A 17934-nucleotide genomic window follows, 5' to 3' on the forward strand; every position below is an offset into this window, starting at 1 on the left:
TAAATCTTCAATAATTTTGGATTTTCCTTGTGATTTGATAATGCATCTTTCTAAAGGGAAAAGACCTAGAAAGACAAAAATGGAATCATGGAATGAGGAAGAAACATAGTTTGACAAATTATTCACATTTCAACCGCTCTTAATTATCATGTAAGTGACAAATACTAATGAATTTTATCCCTGAAGGCAGAGAGCCTCAGATAATATTATTTTATGCCATGATTTCTCTTGATGATGTTAAATTACTCCTGGTTGTCCCACTGTTTCAGTTGGATCTCCAAAATATGGGGCTCTACTACCGTGGCTCATGCCCTTGAGAAATCCCACCTGAATCCCCAGATTCAGGATTTTCCTGGGCCCACATCAAGGGCAGATCCTGCAAAGTCTCATCCAGTTCTCAGCCTGTCCTTCTCTGGAATAAAGCACACAGCAACTGATTCATTTCATGTGCTTCCGATAATCTAAACAGGAAAAAGGGAAAAAACCAAAACAAACCCTGAAAAGCTTTTGAAAAACTTAATTATTCTGCAAATTCTCTGGGAATTGAGGCAGTGCCAGTTACCTGGGGAGAGCCCTGAGCTTCTCAGCTGACTTCACATCAGATGATGATGGGCAGAGAGAGCATTTTGTATTATTTTGGGGAGGAACAGCATAGTCCCATGAACGCTGTGACAGCTCTGTGGTGATATCCAGATCACTGGACAAGGGCAGCAGCCCATAAAATTGCTTGTCACCATACCCAGAGCTTAACATGTTCACAGAATTCCAGTGGCACATCAGTGTTTCTGAGCTGGGCCAAGTGTTTTCCTTCAAGTACAGTTCTGCACAGCAGGAAAAGAAGCAGCTCAAATCCCAGTGCCTTTTGCCTTTCCCCAGCACACTCCTGTGTTGAGCAGCCAAGAGAAACCACCAGGGACCTCATTACCCACCTGACACATCAGCCACCTGCAGGACCTGTCCCTGGTTAGAAGCAAATTCCCTCTAAATATGACTGAAAATCAGAAATGAGTAAAATGCAGCACTGAACCCCCAGTGATAGGGACCTGCAGATTCCAGTTTGAGAAAAGTTTTCGTGCTATTCATTTTTAAGTCAGCCTGAAGAAAACTGTTTTTAAAGAAAAATAAAGGCAAGCCAATTTTTTAAACAGTAGTATTAACCCTACATGGTGAGGGCATTTAGGGAATTACTAGGGGTAAAAAAAAATTGTTCTAATTCAAGTTTGGAAAATTCAGGAAGAGGTGAGTGACATTTTTCTTCTGCTTTGCTTCCCAATGAAAGACTGTGCCCTTGGCTTCTCTGGATATTTCATTTAGAGGAAACATCAGCCTTTGGTAACACTCTATTTATTTTATATATATATTATATATATTTATTTATCACCTCTCTATTTATTTTAACACACTACTGGTGATGACAGGATTGGATGGATTCCTGGTCTAAACCAGTGTGGTCTTGTGTTTAAATAAATTGAACTTCAACAGCAGCATGAAAAACAAGTAGCCAGAACCAACAGACCTCAGAGGTTTGCATCACAGTCCTTGGTTTTATGGCATTATATAAACAAGACTGTAATTAAACAACTAAGTTCCTCTAGAATCCCCCTGAATATCATCTGCATTCCATTTTTGTGATCATGAGGGTGTTGCTGTCTGATTAGGAATGGTGAAAAACACAGCAACACACACAATTCTTTAAGGCAGGAAGAAGTGGTTTATTGAAAGGTCACCTCACTTATATAGGATAGATCGTGCCATAGATAATAGAAAAAGCTCATTGGTCCAATAAGGCAACACCTCTTTGAAATCATGCTTTCTGCAAAACATCACATAGCACACACACTGCTCTGTGATCAACAACAAGTGTTAATTTATGTTATTCATCCTTCCTTCTCTTGTTTATCTCTGAGGAAAGCTCCCAGCCTGGGAAAGATCCGAGCTGGGCCTGAGAAAGCAAACAGCCTGGGAAAAACCTGAGTTGGATCTTTCCTTGAGCCTTCAGCAGTGTCCATAAGAGCAGAAAATATCAAGTAAAGAAGCAAACTCCCTCAGTGGATTCTCAAATATAATAAATTTGAAGGCTGCAGGTGAGAGCTCACCTTGTACCTGCCCACTGGGTTGGAAAGGAAGAGCCCATTCCCACCTCTGTGCTGGCTGCCTGCCATCCCCCCCAGCTGGCTTTTCCCAAAGTGGTTTCCTGAGGTTTCTGACCAACTTTAATACATTAAAACAAACACTGAAAAATAAATTAGGAGGGGTATGCAGGTATTTTCCTCAGAGAGAAGCTCAGAGGGATGTTTGTGCACAGTGGGATTTTAACCAAGGGTGATCCCTCTTGCAGAGGGAACCATGTGGAATGGCAAATCTGGTTAGAGCTTGTCCCTTCTAGTCCCATCCTAAGCATCAAACACCTTCAGCTGGGGAGAAACACAAATAGGGGGTCTAATAATGAAAGATAACAAATAAAATAAACTTCAGAGATCTTTCACTGTTGTCTCAGTGCTGATATCCTGTTTATGACTTTTAAGTGTTGTGCTTTATAATGCAAATTAACATTTTTAGTCTGGACAAACTGTAATTCAGAGAACAGCCCTGAGCAGACAGAGAACTAATAATAAAGTGAGAAACAGAAACACGAGAAGTGGGAAAATGGCATTTGGTTCTGCAGAGCACCTAAAGACATTTTTAATCTTAAACAAAAGAAACTAAACAGGATTGTATGTTAAAGAATTCTGAACTGAAGAATTTTTTGGATGGTACAATCACTGCTTCTGAAAAAAACTGCCTTCGGGAAAGCGTTTCACTTGAAACCACATTTTCAATTAACCATTGTCATTAACTACAAGCAAACAACAAAGAAAAAAGCAACTTGCTGTGAGAACTCCCTTGCATGCTGGTTGAGAAGGGAGCTGGGATGGTCTGGAGCTGGGAAAGGAGCAGCCTCCACCTTTGCACTCCAAGTTTGGAGAATTTCCTAACTAGCCCACGAACCTAAAGCTTATCCATCAAACTCCCTCCCTTCCACAAGCCCAGTGCTTCCCCTTCATTTGAATTACATGAGCTGACAAAGCAGTCAGAAGCAATAACTATCCACTGGTTCTCTCTTCAGCAGCACAACCTGGAGCCATTCTCCCACTTAGGGGGAAAATTGATGTTACCTGAATATTGAGCCGTCCCCGGTGCGCCCCGAGGCCGTAGCGCTTTGCTGTGGAGGCATGGAGCTGGAAGTCAGTAATTTTTAATGTCTCTAGACCAAGTGGAGGGCAATCTACAAAACAAAAGATTGATTAAATTTTAATTAAACAGGAAAAAAAAAAAACAACCAGCAACCCAAACAAAACAACAGAACAACACAAAACAAACAAGTATTCAAAGTTTCTGGATTCTGGCTGGGGTCCTCGCTGGGATGAAGGAGAACAGCAGTGCTGAGGTCAATGAGAAATGGCAGCTCTCAGAAAATCAGTGAGACAATGCAGATTTACACCGTTTTCAGGGGCTCAGATAGTTCTTACTGCTTGCTGTGTGCTTCAGTTTTTCACAGATATGAACAGTATTTCCTGTCAAGTGCTTTTCAGCACAAAACACCAGCAAAATGCCCTTTTTATTTTTCATTTTGGTGTTTTCTTTTTCATCTCTTGCTTGGATTTTTTTTTTTTCCCTTCCCTGCACTCATTCCAAGCTACTGTATGAAGTTATGTTTCTAATTAAAATCTATTCTGGAAACTTCACTCGAGAGTCCCTCTCATTGCACAACAGCATCTGTTCCAGAGGTTTGGGAGCCCAGAGGGAGCTGAGCTCTGCAGAGGTGGAGATGAAACACAAACAGAGCAAATGTGAACCAAGGATGATCTCTCTAAGCTCCAAATTCTGCACAGAAGTGCAAATGCCATTATTTTAGCAAAGCAGTTCTTGGAGCTCTGGCTTTGGAAGATTAGAGGTTGGGAAAAATCTGCTTTGTGGTTATCAGACAAATGTTTGGCTTTTTAATCACTCACCAAAATGTCATGAGGTTATCAAAGTAGGAAAGAGTCATTTATGTTGGGAATGTCCTCGAAAATCATCAAGTCCAACCATTCCCCCAGCACTGCCATGTTCACACTATTGTCCCCAAGTGCCACCTCTGCTAATCCCTCCAGGGATGGGGACTCTGCCCAGGATGTCCCTGAGAACCTCATCCTGGTTTTATTTAACTATCAGGAGCAGTTTTGCATTATTAGGCACAAACTGGCAAGATGTGAGATTTCCCAGACTCTTCCTTAGTTCACAACAAACTAAAATCCCTCAGGAAAAAGGTTACAGGCTGTCAATTCATGCTGCTGCTTCTTTGTTCATCCTTAGGAAGCTCTCACAAAAATCCAGGGCCAAATGTCTCCTTCAGAAGTAGCAAAGACAAAAGCTAGAAAATTAATATATTTTCTAAAGTACCAACAGTGATTTTAGTCTTACATAAGAGCTGAAATGTAGACAGCTCCTCATTTCAAAGAGCTTTCAGTTCAATTATCCCAAACAGAGAAGAAACAGGATGTGCAATGAAAGCCAGAGGAAGGCATAGCTGGGAGGATTTTGGTTTGATTGTCTGATTGTTTTAATTTCATTTCCTTATACAGTGTTGCATCTTTCATCATACTCCAACTGGAAGAAGTCTCAGGCTCTGACAGATCTCTACTAGGAGTAAACTACATTGTTGGGAGCTGCCTGCCTATTTTAACAATTTGATCCTCAAGAAAGGTTTGGAAATCCATCTCATGGTGCAATCCTGGGAATGCTTTGGCACTTTGGTGTAATATTCCTCAGTGAACAATCTCAGCATTCCCCAGACTCAAAAGTCACCCAGAACTACCTGTGCCAGGTCTGAGCTGAAAAGAAAGGTGAACTTAAAAATAAAAGCAAGCTGATATTGCATGAGCAGCTCATAAAATATAATTTAATTCAGTGTTTATGCTGCTCCCACCAAAGCCAAGGGGTGATCTACAGGTACTGCTGGGAGTTATAAAATAAAAGCTGAGAAGTCTCTGTTTGTGGAGCTACCCCAGGTGTCACATCCCTGCTCCATGGGATGCACAGGCACAGGGGATGCACATCCCTGTCCCCCACTGCTCTCAGCTGTGCAAAACCCTATTTTGATGAAACCTTTAGGAAATGCATGGTTTTGAGCCTGGCAGCTGCCTGGCAGAGCAGGCTGAGGTTCCCTGAAGTACCAGAAGCAGGTTTGGTTTTATTCAGAAGGAAATGTTATTAATTCACAAAAAAGCTGCAGAATTTCTGGGTTTCCTGTGGATTTAGGCTGCAAGATGGGTATTTCCAGGCTGAAAAAAAAAATCACTGAGTGTTTTAGTGTTTATCTCTGTTTCTAGAAAAATTGAAGCTTAATAATAAATGGTCATATGGATCTCAGAGGAAGGAGCTTGACTGCTCTTTATTTTTCAAGGATGAATTATTGTGTTGTCTGTGGATGCATCAGATTACCAGGCCAATATTAAAAAATGCTCAATTTAGCATTTCCTAAATGTAGGAAGGGACTCCAACAGGCAGAACAGGTAACTCTGGTGAAAACCCTGCAATGAATTGTTCACAACATTCTCCTTTCCCAATCTGCTCAAGCCTTACAATATTCCAAGTGAAATCATGAGGATCTTTACCATCAATTTAATAGTATCCTGGAATTTATTTTTTTATAGTTATCCATATAAATTAATAGAAGAACACCTGCTTTCTCTAGGCTTTAGGCTGTGACTTCACTAACTAACCAAATCAAAGGGTTTTTTTTTTATCTTGGTAAGAAAAAAAATGAATTTTTTGCTCCGATTCTTGGCTGAAAATTAATGAACATACTTTCTTCCAGTGTTGGCTCCTCTTTCTCCAGTGGACATCCCAACCTGGGAGCAGAGCAGCAGGATTTGCATTCAAAGACCTTTAAATATTCCCATCTGTGTAACCCTGCATGAGGATGATATTCTTGGAATTATCAAGACTGTTGTTTGCAGCAGCTTGGATGTATGGAATTCATGCAGTATTCCACAAGAGAAGACTTTTGATTAAATAAAATTATGTCTTCTATTTATAGTCATAATTTTTCAATAATAACACTTTAGGAATGTGGATGTTTTCCACATGCATACAAATTCCAATATCAATAAAGGGATGAAAAGAGGAACAGATAGACCAAAACCACAATTTGTAATGTACAGAGATAGAGGAGACAATGTTTTCAATGTAGCCTCTTCTGATTATCTCAAATTTACTGATTATAATACAACAAAATCCACCTGAAGTTGCAATATCACTACTGAAAAAAAACCAATCTGAGTCATATTGAGAATTTAATTTTGGATGAATTATTTTGTTGGGGTGTGTGGACCTTGCTTTTAAAAGCTACTGGATATAACCAGGACAGCCTAGTTTTGAAAAACATATGGGAAAAGAAACTGATCTATGGCATTCATAAAACTTTACTTTTTAAACTATTGCTTTAATATATTTTATTTAACTTGAAGAAATATTTCATGAAACAATGAAAATTGCCACTCAATCAGTAGGGCTATCTTAATGATTTGGTACTCTCTGTGCCAGTTTGAAAAACCCTTGGGGAAGCTACAGAAACTGGACTGCAAAAATGACCAGAGATTGTGTGAATCTGCTGCATAAAGGGTTCAGCTGGAAATGACCCATCTATGCGGTTGTTTCTTTAACCAGCTGAAAATTTAATCATTATAAAACACAGGGAATTCAACTGTGGCTTTGAGACATTGAAATAAATGTCCTGTGCACATAAGAACTTGCTAAAGAAATGCACTTACAGCATTTCTGGTTTAGAGAGACAAAAAGCAAACATGAAGCTTAAAGGGAAGGGGCTGTTGTGGAGATTTCTCCCTTCCTGGCCCATGTTCAACCATGATTTCCTGAGATTTGCAGCCATGGACAGGTGTTCACTTCAGAAATGAGCCATTAATAAGATGTGTGGATCAAAGGAATTAATTCCAGGCTGTAGAAAGAGACAGGGCTTGGGTTCAGAGTTAATGACATTTGTCTGTGGATGTGTGCTCTTGTGAGGTTTTCCTTCCAGAACAGCTTTCCTTCAGCAATGCCACATCTCAGTGTCCATTATTGTCAATTATTCTTCTCCCAGGAGCCCCAGCCAGGGCACCAAGGCAGTTCTGGTCCCTGGGCACTGTGGCAAATTCCCTGTCCCTTAAAATCACAGGGGAAACAGCTCAGTCTCCACCTCAACTCCTGAAACTTGAATTTCCCTCTTATTCTGGGTTTGCCTATAGCAAGGACAATAGATGAATGTGCAGCTGAGCTCCCTCCTTAGTCCAGCAGGGGCTCAGTTTGCAATCTCAGCATCTGTGGGGGTATTTGAAAGCAGGTTCATCCTCCACATGCTTTGTCAATTGAAGCTCTGGTCAAAACCCCCATTTTTGCAGAGCCAGAGTGGTTTTCTTCACTCCTGCAGAATAATTCCAGCTGCTGTGCTGCAATTTTAGCTGCTCTGCATCCCATAAGGAAAACACTTGTGGTCATCTCTATTGCCTAAATTATTCACTTATTTTATTTCCTTCTGGTTTATATAATGTCAGATAAGTCCAGATTGCCTTTATGGCTCTTGTATCTAATAAAGATGCATTTAGGAAATCATTCTGTCCTCCTCTTTCAGAGGCAAAGCAGACAAACAATTATTTTAAATAAAGAGAATTTCCCATCAATTTTGGAATATGTTCAGCTTTTCAAATGGAAGGGCAGAGAGAAGCATCATGTTTCCTCTCCAGTCCATATCATAAGAGCCACTCCTGCAATCCTCTTCAATTCCTACAAGTCTGTGCTGGTCTAAACCCATGAACAGAGATCTGGGATCTGGAAATGGAGAAACATCAGCTCTGTGCAGGCTGACAATCTTCTCTCCCAGGGGAGACATGGGATTTAAATCTTGTTCAAATAAAACCTTCAATATGCAGTTAAGAAGCAAAATTTTGAATTTACCTACAGATACAGGTAAATTAGGCACACAAAGAAGTGTGTATTTTCTGGGAATTAAGGCTTTAATGTTCATTATACCCTTCATACTATTCTTAGGTCCTTATGGTCTTGCACGAAAATATCTTAATGAGGCCAATATCATAAATTTTGCCCTAGCAGCTGAACTTAGAGGTTTTCCTATGAAAAGTATGGTTGATAATTCATCTTCCAACAGCAGAAACTTTTAATTGGAACTCTGGCAGTCTAATTTCTGTGGCTAAAGTTGTGCTTAGGTCACAGCTATGCAAAGTACTTTAATATTGCAATGTCCCTCCAAGGTGAAATAACAGTAAAAGCACATTTCTGACAGTCTTCACCTTGCTGAAAATATCTTTTGATTACTTTTCTGTGATGGACAGCCTTGTAGGGGCTGAGTTAAACACAATAAAATTTCCTTTTTTCTAAACAATTTGTTATATATATATATATATATATTACATAAATAATTTATATTTATTTATGAGGGCACTGGGGGTGTGGGTGCAAATTTGGTCTCCAAATGTTGCTGTTTTGATGATGTGATCATGGAAGTGTGAAATTCCCACAGATGTTCATGACTCACACTCCACAGTTGCTATGGCCCAGCTTTTCCCTGGAAAAATGTCCATGAATTTCAGTCTGAGTGGTTTTCTGACTCTGCTCATATCTGAAGTGTTGCTAACAACAATTACAGGTTTCTTTTCTGGCCTCAATTCAGGCCACCAGATCATTTGAAGCAGCATCTTGAGGCAGCTTGAAGTTCCTCAACCACATTTTGCTTTTATTTACTTTTTTTTAAAAAAAACATTCCCAGAGCACTGCAAGAGCAAAGCAAGCAAAGTGCACTTACAATAAATCCCCTGCACAGAAGTTAAAATATTGAATTATAGTCCCAGACCAAAGAGCAAATAAAGAATTAAGGAGATGCCAAAATTTCCTATCCTAAGAACACATTAATTATTGGCTAATTTTGCATTTGAGCTGTATTTTTTTCCCAGGACAAGCAACAAATGCTGCATTGAGTTCTTCAGCATCAGGGACTTCTCTCAGGAGGAAATATTTATCACAGCACTGCAACATATACCTGTGATTGCTTTTGAAGATTTAAAACCAAATAAAGAATAAATGAAGAATTATCTGGGTTCTTTAGGTCAGGTTTAACATTAAACCAATGAGATTCCAAAAACACACTTTTTCATTTTCTCCCATCAGCTTTTCACATATTTGCTCTCTCACAAGCCCAGGTTGTGGCTGGCTCGAGATGCAACAAAACCTTCAGCAGGAAGAGCTCCTGTTATTCCTGGCACAGCTGGAGCAGGAGTTTCCAGAGTGCCTGGGAGTTTTCTGGCCAAGCCTTCAGACTCGAGAGGTTCATCTAAACTCCAGACACCACATCCACTCCCTGAGCTGCCTCCTGCTGCCACCAGCCTGGCAGAGGATGGGATTTGTGATGTGGCACCAATTTGTACCCAAATCTGCCAAGATCTCCCCTCTCTCTGCAGAGAAAGTATTTCATTTAATCACTCTGAAGAAAACACATTTTCTTTAGTAGCCAGAAGAATCCAGCCTGAAAAATATTGTATCAGTTCTTAATTTTTATTGTGAGATTTGACAAAGGCTGAATTCTGTGCTATTAATTTTAAAATGTCTCCTCTGTTTTTTTTCTGATGCACAGGGTGAAGACTTTCTACAATTCCAGCTAAAGCCACAAAACTGAGTACAGCCATCAAAACATGAGAATCATCCTCTTTTTTCCAGAGCCAAACAAATAGACTTAGCCAAAAAAATGGAGAACAAAACTGAGACAGACCACTTGCACAATGGCTGAGTATAGGACAAAAATCACCATTAAAAACACATCTTCATGCCAGAAATAGCTAAAAATACCAGGTCACTGAGGTGTAGTGCAAGAGCAAAGATTCTACACTAAGAGCATTAATTGTAGCCATCAAAAATAAACATTAAAACTTGGAGAACTATTAAGAAGTATAAAAGCAAGACAGAAATAACTCTGATCTTAAGATACAGCCTGGCTCAATAAATGAGACATCTTAGAAGAGCTCAAGTTTAACCATATTAGCAATCCCATTAGAGTGCATTTTACCAAAAATAGGATAAATATATAAGAAGTTGTATGAGTATAAAACTGGCTTCTGGTGCAATTATTCCCCTTGCCCTCCATGAGAGCTGTAGCAGGAATTTTATACAGCAATAAATATATCCAATATATCCAGAGCTGGTATAGAACATTCCCTGGGCAGAGTGACAGCACAGTCATGAAATCCCTTAAACATAAATAAACTGGATAATATCCATAATTCCTGGTTCTAGAAATATACTTTTACTGAGAATTCTGGCTGTTTTTCAGGATTTTGCAACACAGCCATGCTTTTGGAAAAAATCCCCATGGATTTGAGGTGGCCCAAAGGAAGAATCCAAGTGGGAGGACTCAGGAAAGGGGCAGAAAATGCTCCACACTGAGAATCAGAATTGCTCACCTGGGGCTGAGATACACAAGAACAGCTTCAGAAATCCTCTGGAAACATCTAATTCCACTGGAATAAATGGCACTACTCTGATATCACCCAACTTTCAGCTTCTCACTCTGCCCTGCACACAGGTGAACCCACACACATGGAGCAGGAAAAACCTGAGAAACTGTAAAGTTCTCATTAGTTGTGACGAGCCATTAGATTTTATCCCCACTGCTACAGACACCTCCACTCCCAAGTGCTAAATTTACACTTGAGAAAGACTGAAATCAGCAGCTTCCCAGTCAGTTCCACTTCATGTTATTCAAATTTTAATCCAGTTAAGCTCCAGCACAGACAAAGCTGTATTTTTTTTAACTTCTCAACAAGGCAGAAAATGAGTTGAAAATGATGCTGAAACAGACACATTGACTTCCTTTGATGATGTACTCAAAGCCTAACACCAGTAAATCATGGATGTGGATAGAACCACTTGGCTCTTCACTTTGGGGTTTTATAGGATGTTTTCTACCCATTTAGATTTCTGACTTAGCTCCTGAGTTGAGCCAGAGAACTCCAGGGCCACGCTGATGAAGTAGCAGGAGCTGTGCCTTTAGGCAGCTGAGAGTGATTACTCAGCTGAGAGTTAGATGTCATCTTTCATATTTTATATTGTTAAAAATACTCAAATTGCCAACAGAGTGCAGACTAGCAGCAGTGTGTCTGCTGTGGGATCTGGGTGAGGATCATCCTTCTGAGCTGATCATCAGTTCTCCTCTGCTGCCTTGGGAAAAGCTCATCCTTGTCCATCTGGAATCTTCCCAGCTCAGTGGTGCCATCTGAGCACATGGACACAGCTGCATGCCCAAAAAACCCCCTCAGAGATGGGCTGGGATTGCCAAGCCAGCCCTCAGCCCCTGGAATTCCCACTCAGGGAGCATCTCTGGGAGGCTCTGCTGCAGCTCCAGGGATCCTGGAGCTGTCACCCTCCTTCCCTCCTGCCCAGCCCTCTGCCAGGCTGCACATCTGGGAAAAATACTCCACCTATAAAAGGAGCCTGTGACAGGAAATACCTCAGACCAATCCAGCTTGGTTTTAAAACCTTTTATAAAGTGTAAGGTCTGAGTTTTATGAAGACCTGGTGCATCTGCTCTAGCAAGTTTAGACATTTATACACTTTTTTTTTCCCTAGCATCACATCTGTTGCTATTATTTCATAGGAAATGATAAGAGAAATTAATAAACCCTAACACTTCTCATAAGGCATACAAGTTTTCACAGTGTCTGGAGCTGTTGCTCAGACGGTGATTCCAGAGGAAAGTTGTGTGGTTACAATAAACCTGAATTCAAGCTTATAAAGGAATCAGCTTGTAAGTTCTAGAGCAGAATAACAGAAAAAAATAAGTTTGGTTGGGTTTTCTGCTTCTCAATTACTCTGTTTAATTGATTATTCATTTGATAGACTGTATATTCTTTGAATTATTTGAATTCTTGAATATTCTTGAGTATTCTTTGACACACAGCTCCAAGACAGCATTAAAATGTCAGAAGTAACTTATACATTTAAATCCCAAACAGTGGAAAACTGATTCAGTGGAGGGATAAAGAATTGGCCAGGTGCACATAGAAAATAACCAGAGGTTCTTTGGATATATCCAGAAGTGCAGAAAAGCAAAAGATTTAGGAACTCATATAACAGAGCTTTCTGTTTCCTTTAAAGCCCACTGTGTCCAAGCTGTTGCACCCTTGAGAAACACCCTGAGAGCAGAGGATTTAAGAGTTCAAAGCATCAAGAAGCAACATTTCAAAAATAACTAAATCTCTGAGATCTGGGAGAATCAAATCCAGGCTTGGATTGAAGTGTGAGTACCCTCTTTTATTTAAAAAAAAAAAAAAAAAAAAAGCAAAACAAAACAAAACCAACAAGCAAAACCACCACACTCCAAACCAAACCCCAGAAATAAATAAAAAAGAGGAGTGGAATTGTAGGGGTGCATGAGAGAGGCTTCCCTTGGGAAGAGGTTTCTAATTGGCATTTGGGCTTATTTAGGGGACACAAACCCCAGGGCAGCACAGGAATCCCCCTGGAAAACATGGAAAATCTAAGGACAGAGCCCAGCTGGCAAAGGGAATCAGTTCCTTCCTAAAGCAATTTTAGAGGAAGGTGTGATTTTTTTAAGCTCTGCAGCCAGGCTCTCCCTTTCCACTTTTCATCAGGTGGGATTCCCTATTTTTGCTCATCTTCCCAAGGATTTCAGCTCTGAGGTGACTTTAGCTTTCATGTGTCCATTGTGATGACATTTGGACACACCAGAGTGTCTCTGTTCAACTTCCCCCTCTCTACCTGCCTTCAAACTAATAATGGAAAAGCCAGCTTACAGAAATAACTCAATAAATAAATATTTAAATGCCTCAAGCCCAAGCAAGCAGCAGGAATCTGTGGATTTAAAAGCTTGGTTATTACCTTTTAAATTCTGAACACTCAGCATTTTCTCAAGGCTTTCTGAGTCTGCAGAAAGAGAAATGCTAAAATTGAGAAAGACATTGCTTCTGGCATCTCTGAGAGGATTGTAGGGAAGGTTTGGAGCTTAAGCTGGGAAGCTGGTGTGAAGCTCCAGCTCCAAGCTATGGAGCAAAGGAGATAAAGCAGCTCAAGCAAGGTTCAGACAAATATCTCCAAGGGTGGGCACCTCTCCAGCCCAAATGACTGAGTGTTCAGAGCTCATTTCTCCCTATTCCATCTTCCTACAATAATGTAATCTTATGCAGCCTGTGAAAGATTCCCAAAATTCATTCTGTCCAAACACCTTTTCTGCTTTGTTTAACAATTCAGCTGTGGTCCAGCAAAGGCTCATAATCACAGACTCCACATTTAGCACATTGGAGGCTTCACTGGTTCAAAGCAAAGTGTGTCAGGAGCTCCAAATGAACTGGAATATGGGTTATTAGTGGGTATAAAACTGACTGTGTTCACATCTGAAAACCCAAAAATCCAAGCTGAAGGCAACACATTTCCCAGCCTGTGGACCTGAGGAGGAATGCTCAAGAGTGCATTCAGATAAACTCTAATTTTTACCAGCTGCCCTGTGAGGTTTGACATCCATTCCCTGGAGAAATCGTCACCAAGAGATTCATATCCACTGCAAAACATCAATGTGGTAATATCAAAAGCTCAGGTGATGATTTGGGACTTATTAACTCCAGTGCTGCCTTGGAAAATCCATCCTCCTGCCCCTCCACAGGAGCCAAAAGTATTTGCAAGTACAGGTATTCTACACTTGAAAAGCCATGAAATAGGGAAAGTTTCAATGCAAGCTTCCCTGAGAGTAAAACTCCTCATTGTTCCACTTCCTAATTGGAAAGGAAAAAAATCTGATTCAGGATTAATGAGCAGAAATATGGAAAAAGTCACAGAGGAAAAGTTCTGTGCTATTTTCTGTCCACTTTTTCAAAGAGCTCTGCAGCACTTTATCTGCACTAACTCCACACTAGCACTTTTTTTATCATATTTTTAAAACTTTCCCATTTTATTCCTCTTGTAAGACAGCAGGGTGGTCTACATGTCTGTTGCCATTTGACTTGCATTCAAACACCAAAAAAGCCAAGTACACATTTGGAATATGGAACAAATCAGATGTGTCTGCAGGATTTTCTATCCCACATCCTACCAGCCTTAGATCCCCCCTCATTCCTGCAGTTTGGCAGCTGAGGAGTTTATCCATTTTTTTTCCTGAGGCTCATGCTTTTCACCCATCTCCTGGGCTCTGCAGAACCTGGACTCACCTTGTCAGCATCTGCAAAGGTCTTTGGAAGAACACTCAGAGATCACTCACATTTCTGATTTTATGTATAATTCCCCAATCCTTTGCTCCATTACCAGATGGAATCAAGATTTTGGGGGTCTCTTTTTATCATTTCCATGTATCTAATGGAAGGCAGAGGAGCTGGTCTAGATCTGAGTCACTCATCTGGGCAGCCTGCAGGAGTTCTGGACTGCAGTCCTCTGCTGGGATCCAAAATGATCCAGAGGAGCCTGAGGAGCAAAATACACCCCAGGAGAGCTGTCAGACTCTGCTGTTTGTCTTAGCTGGGCTGTGTGCTGGGCCTGGCTCCTCCTCTCCTTCATGGAAGACCTCAGTTGGATTTGATCTTTGGGAATCCTGTTGATTACAGGAGAACAGTTTTGCCAGGTACATCCCTTAAATAATTCACCAGCAGCCCCAGGCTGATGTACAGTCACACAAAAAGTCTGCCTGGCAATTCATTTAAAAAAAAGCAAACCACAAAATAAATCTGTAAGTAATCAACTCCCCCTATAAAAAAGCTCAATTAATCACTTCCACTATCCACTTTGAAAGTTGTATTTTCTATGTCAGTAGCTAGAAGCTACAGGGCAGATACACTGTGAAGCAGAAAGCAAAAAGACATGGAACTGCTCTATGTTTAACTTATGTACACAACTTTTACTGTGTTCCTTGCTTGGCATGTTGGATGCAGAAGCATTTTTGCAATTACAGCCTTCTGCTAATGCTTGTGTGAAAGCAGGAACAAAACTCTATTATTTACTGTTATTTACAGACCTGTACAGTTACAGGTAAATAACCACAAAGAAACAGAAGATTAATCCCATATCTGGGGATTTCCACTCCTAAATCAACTCAGTTCCAGCCGTGAGTCACAGCTACTGGAAGTCACTGTGGTCCTCTGAAGCTTGCCAGCTTTTTTTCACTTTTCTGCAATGTCAAATCCCAGCAACACAGCCCCACAGAGCCCAGGCAGGGCAGGTTTGGGGGCATTTGTGTGTCAGAATGGGAAATGATTCACTCTTCTTAAGCCAAGAGTAAAATGAGTTTCTCCACTTCTGACAAAGCAGTATTATCTCATGTAATTCTCTGGAGTGTATTGTTATAAAATCTGCTTTACAGTGCATTGGGGCTGATTCCCATTTTAAGACAGCTCCTTAAACACCCCTCCAGAATCAGAAAGTCACTTAAAGCCTTTTTTTGTTTGCAAAAATGATTTAATCACTGGGCAAATAAGGAATGAATCCCTTGTCTTTCCTTGTCTCCATTTAACCCATAATAAGATGGTTCAAAGCTTTGCTTGCTTACCACTGGGATGTTCCCCACTAGAAGGGAAGCATTTTATGTCCAAAAAAGGACTTTGTATATCTATCAGCAGACTCACCAGAGTATCTTTTGTAATTCAATTGGGGCTGGAGGGATTAACAGCTAAACCCAAGTGCTCTGAAGATGCCTTAAGTGAGCCACACTCCCTCTGATGCCTCCACAGGCACTCTGACTCCCCGAGTCACCATCTGGCATCTCTTCATTATTCTTGTTTTTCTCACCTTTTTTTCGTTGCCATTTTTAGCTAGGAGTAGAAAAGAGAAACAGTTTTCCTTTTACACCTGTCAAGTTGATTTAGCACTGCCTGGCGAGTGCATGAAGAATAAAATGCCTTGCTCCTCTCTGATAGTGCTCCATCCCTCCCAGCACACAGCAGACACTCAGAATATCTTGTTCTTGCCCACACTGGGATGTTAAAACCTCAGGGGATTGGAATAATAAATGCTCCTTTTGCTGTGTCACAAGGAAATTGTAAATGTGGTTGCATCAGAAGTAATGAATTAACACTGTAGTGTGTTTTACTAAGGGTTTAATGTAGGAGTTTCTCATTGCTTGATCAGATATGCAAACACCCCACCAAACACTTTTTGAAGCTGAAATAGCCAGAAGAAGGCTCCAGAGGAGCAAGGCTTGACCCTGAAAGATGCAGGAAGTTGTGGCTCAGGAATCCTCATCAGGAAAATAATCAGACAGCAGCAGTGGTGGAGACCTGTCTTTGGGCTGGCCATTTTCCTCTGGACAAATTCATTTCATCTTCCAGGCACTGAATTTAAAAGTGCATTTTAAAAGGCAAATCACTTTGCCTACATCAGAGCTTTACTTGTTCCCATTTTCCTGGAGAACCCAGTGTTAAAGGCACAGATTTATATTTCCATAGACCAAATAATGCCATAAAACATCACCTTACCAGGGGCCTGACAAGAAGACCAAATCCAGAGCACCCCTGCATAATAACAAAAAAATCACAAGCAACCACTGTGTGAATATGACACTTAAATCCCAACTCTGTACTCAGACCACCAGTCTTTTGGTAGTTTGCTTTTTACACAGACAGTGAATTGGACAAGACTTAAAAATCCCAGCTCAGATATTGAAAATTCAGGAGATTACTTCTTATGCATCACAGTTTCTACTTCCACTACTTCATCTTTCTGACAGATTTGAAGCTTATTCAGCTGTCAGAAATCTTCATTCCAAACCCAAAAGAAATAAATGAAATTTGGTGGTGAGCCATGGGATTGACCTGTCTAGTCAGCTCACTGAACAGGTAATAACATTAAACCTAGGACTGAATTCAGCTAATGAGTGTCTCATAATATGCTGGCATTTCAGGAGCAACTCTAGGCTCAGGTTGAGACTATTAAAATCTATTCAGTGAAATCATCCCTTTTTTAAAGAGATGTTTTTAAAGAGACATTTTTCTCACCTTAAACACGAGGTTGAATTCAGAGAAGGCTGCTGGAAGAATTATCTTTGAAAGTAGTTTTCTCTGGCATAATCAAATGTGTTTATTCCCATTTTTTTCTTTCTCATGTTACATTATTCATTGAAGCCATGGGTAAGGAAAGATGCTAATCAAAAAGGTTTGGCCAATTTTGAGACTATTGCTCATTATTCATTCTTAGTCATCCCTTGTCCTCTTTTGTTGTGACATTCTTTAAAGGATGGGCTCTTAAATGGAATAGTGAACATTTCATTATTCTGCATAATTTAGAAATGCTGAGGAGAAAATAGAGGCTGGTAGATGAAAGAAAGCTCATTAAAAGCCACATTGCTCGTCACATATGGCAATTAGGATGCAATACAGGTCATATTAAAATTCATGGGATATCCACCTAGGGCCAGGAAGTTCATTCTTAGAAGTTCCTATTATGAGAAGTTTAAGCAAAAGCTTTAAAATTAAAATCAGTGTTGTAGGTCCCAGGAGTGCTCCACTTTGGGCTGCTCAGAGAAGGGAGGTTTTAGAGAGGGGATCCCAAAGGACAAGAGAAGAGCAGCACTGGTGGCTCCCAGCACACGAGGAATTCTGTGCTGGTGGGTTTTGTGACCAGGTCTCAAGAGCTTTCAGCTGTCAGCTCAATGCTTTATGTGTCACTCTGACATTTCTTCTTTCTAGTGGACAAAATCACCAAGCAAATGCCAGTAACACCCCAAACCTGTCATGTTTTAACTTCACACACTCTTCAGATCTTCGCCCCCATTTCGCACCAAAATATCTCCAGTTTTTCCTGAATAACAGCCCTGTGATTCAGCTTTCCCTCCTCATTCACTCACTGATCTCTCTCCAAGCTTTCATTACCTTGATAAACATCTCAATTAAAGTACTATCAGGCCATTTTTATAAA

The 17934-nt window shown here is 40.5% G+C and overlaps 1 protein-coding gene across 1 annotated transcript in view; it reads right to left on the bottom strand.

The window, feature by feature from the left end:
• CPXM2 (carboxypeptidase X, M14 family member 2) overlaps nt 1-17934 on the bottom strand; it is a gene marked incomplete at its 5' end in the record, with an annotated part of 64601 nt that overhangs the window by 42422 nt on the left and 4245 nt on the right. The window contains one exon of the mRNA XM_079312241.1: nt 3156-3265. Within this exon, the coding sequence (XP_079168367.1) occupies nt 3156-3265 (110 nt within the window). The remainder of the gene's footprint in view (nt 1-3155; nt 3266-17934) is intronic.

The sequence above is a fragment of the Erithacus rubecula genome, assembly GCF_903797595.1.
Source record: "Erithacus rubecula genome assembly, chromosome: 9".
NCBI classification, from domain to species: Eukaryota; Metazoa; Chordata; class Aves; order Passeriformes; family Muscicapidae; genus Erithacus; species Erithacus rubecula.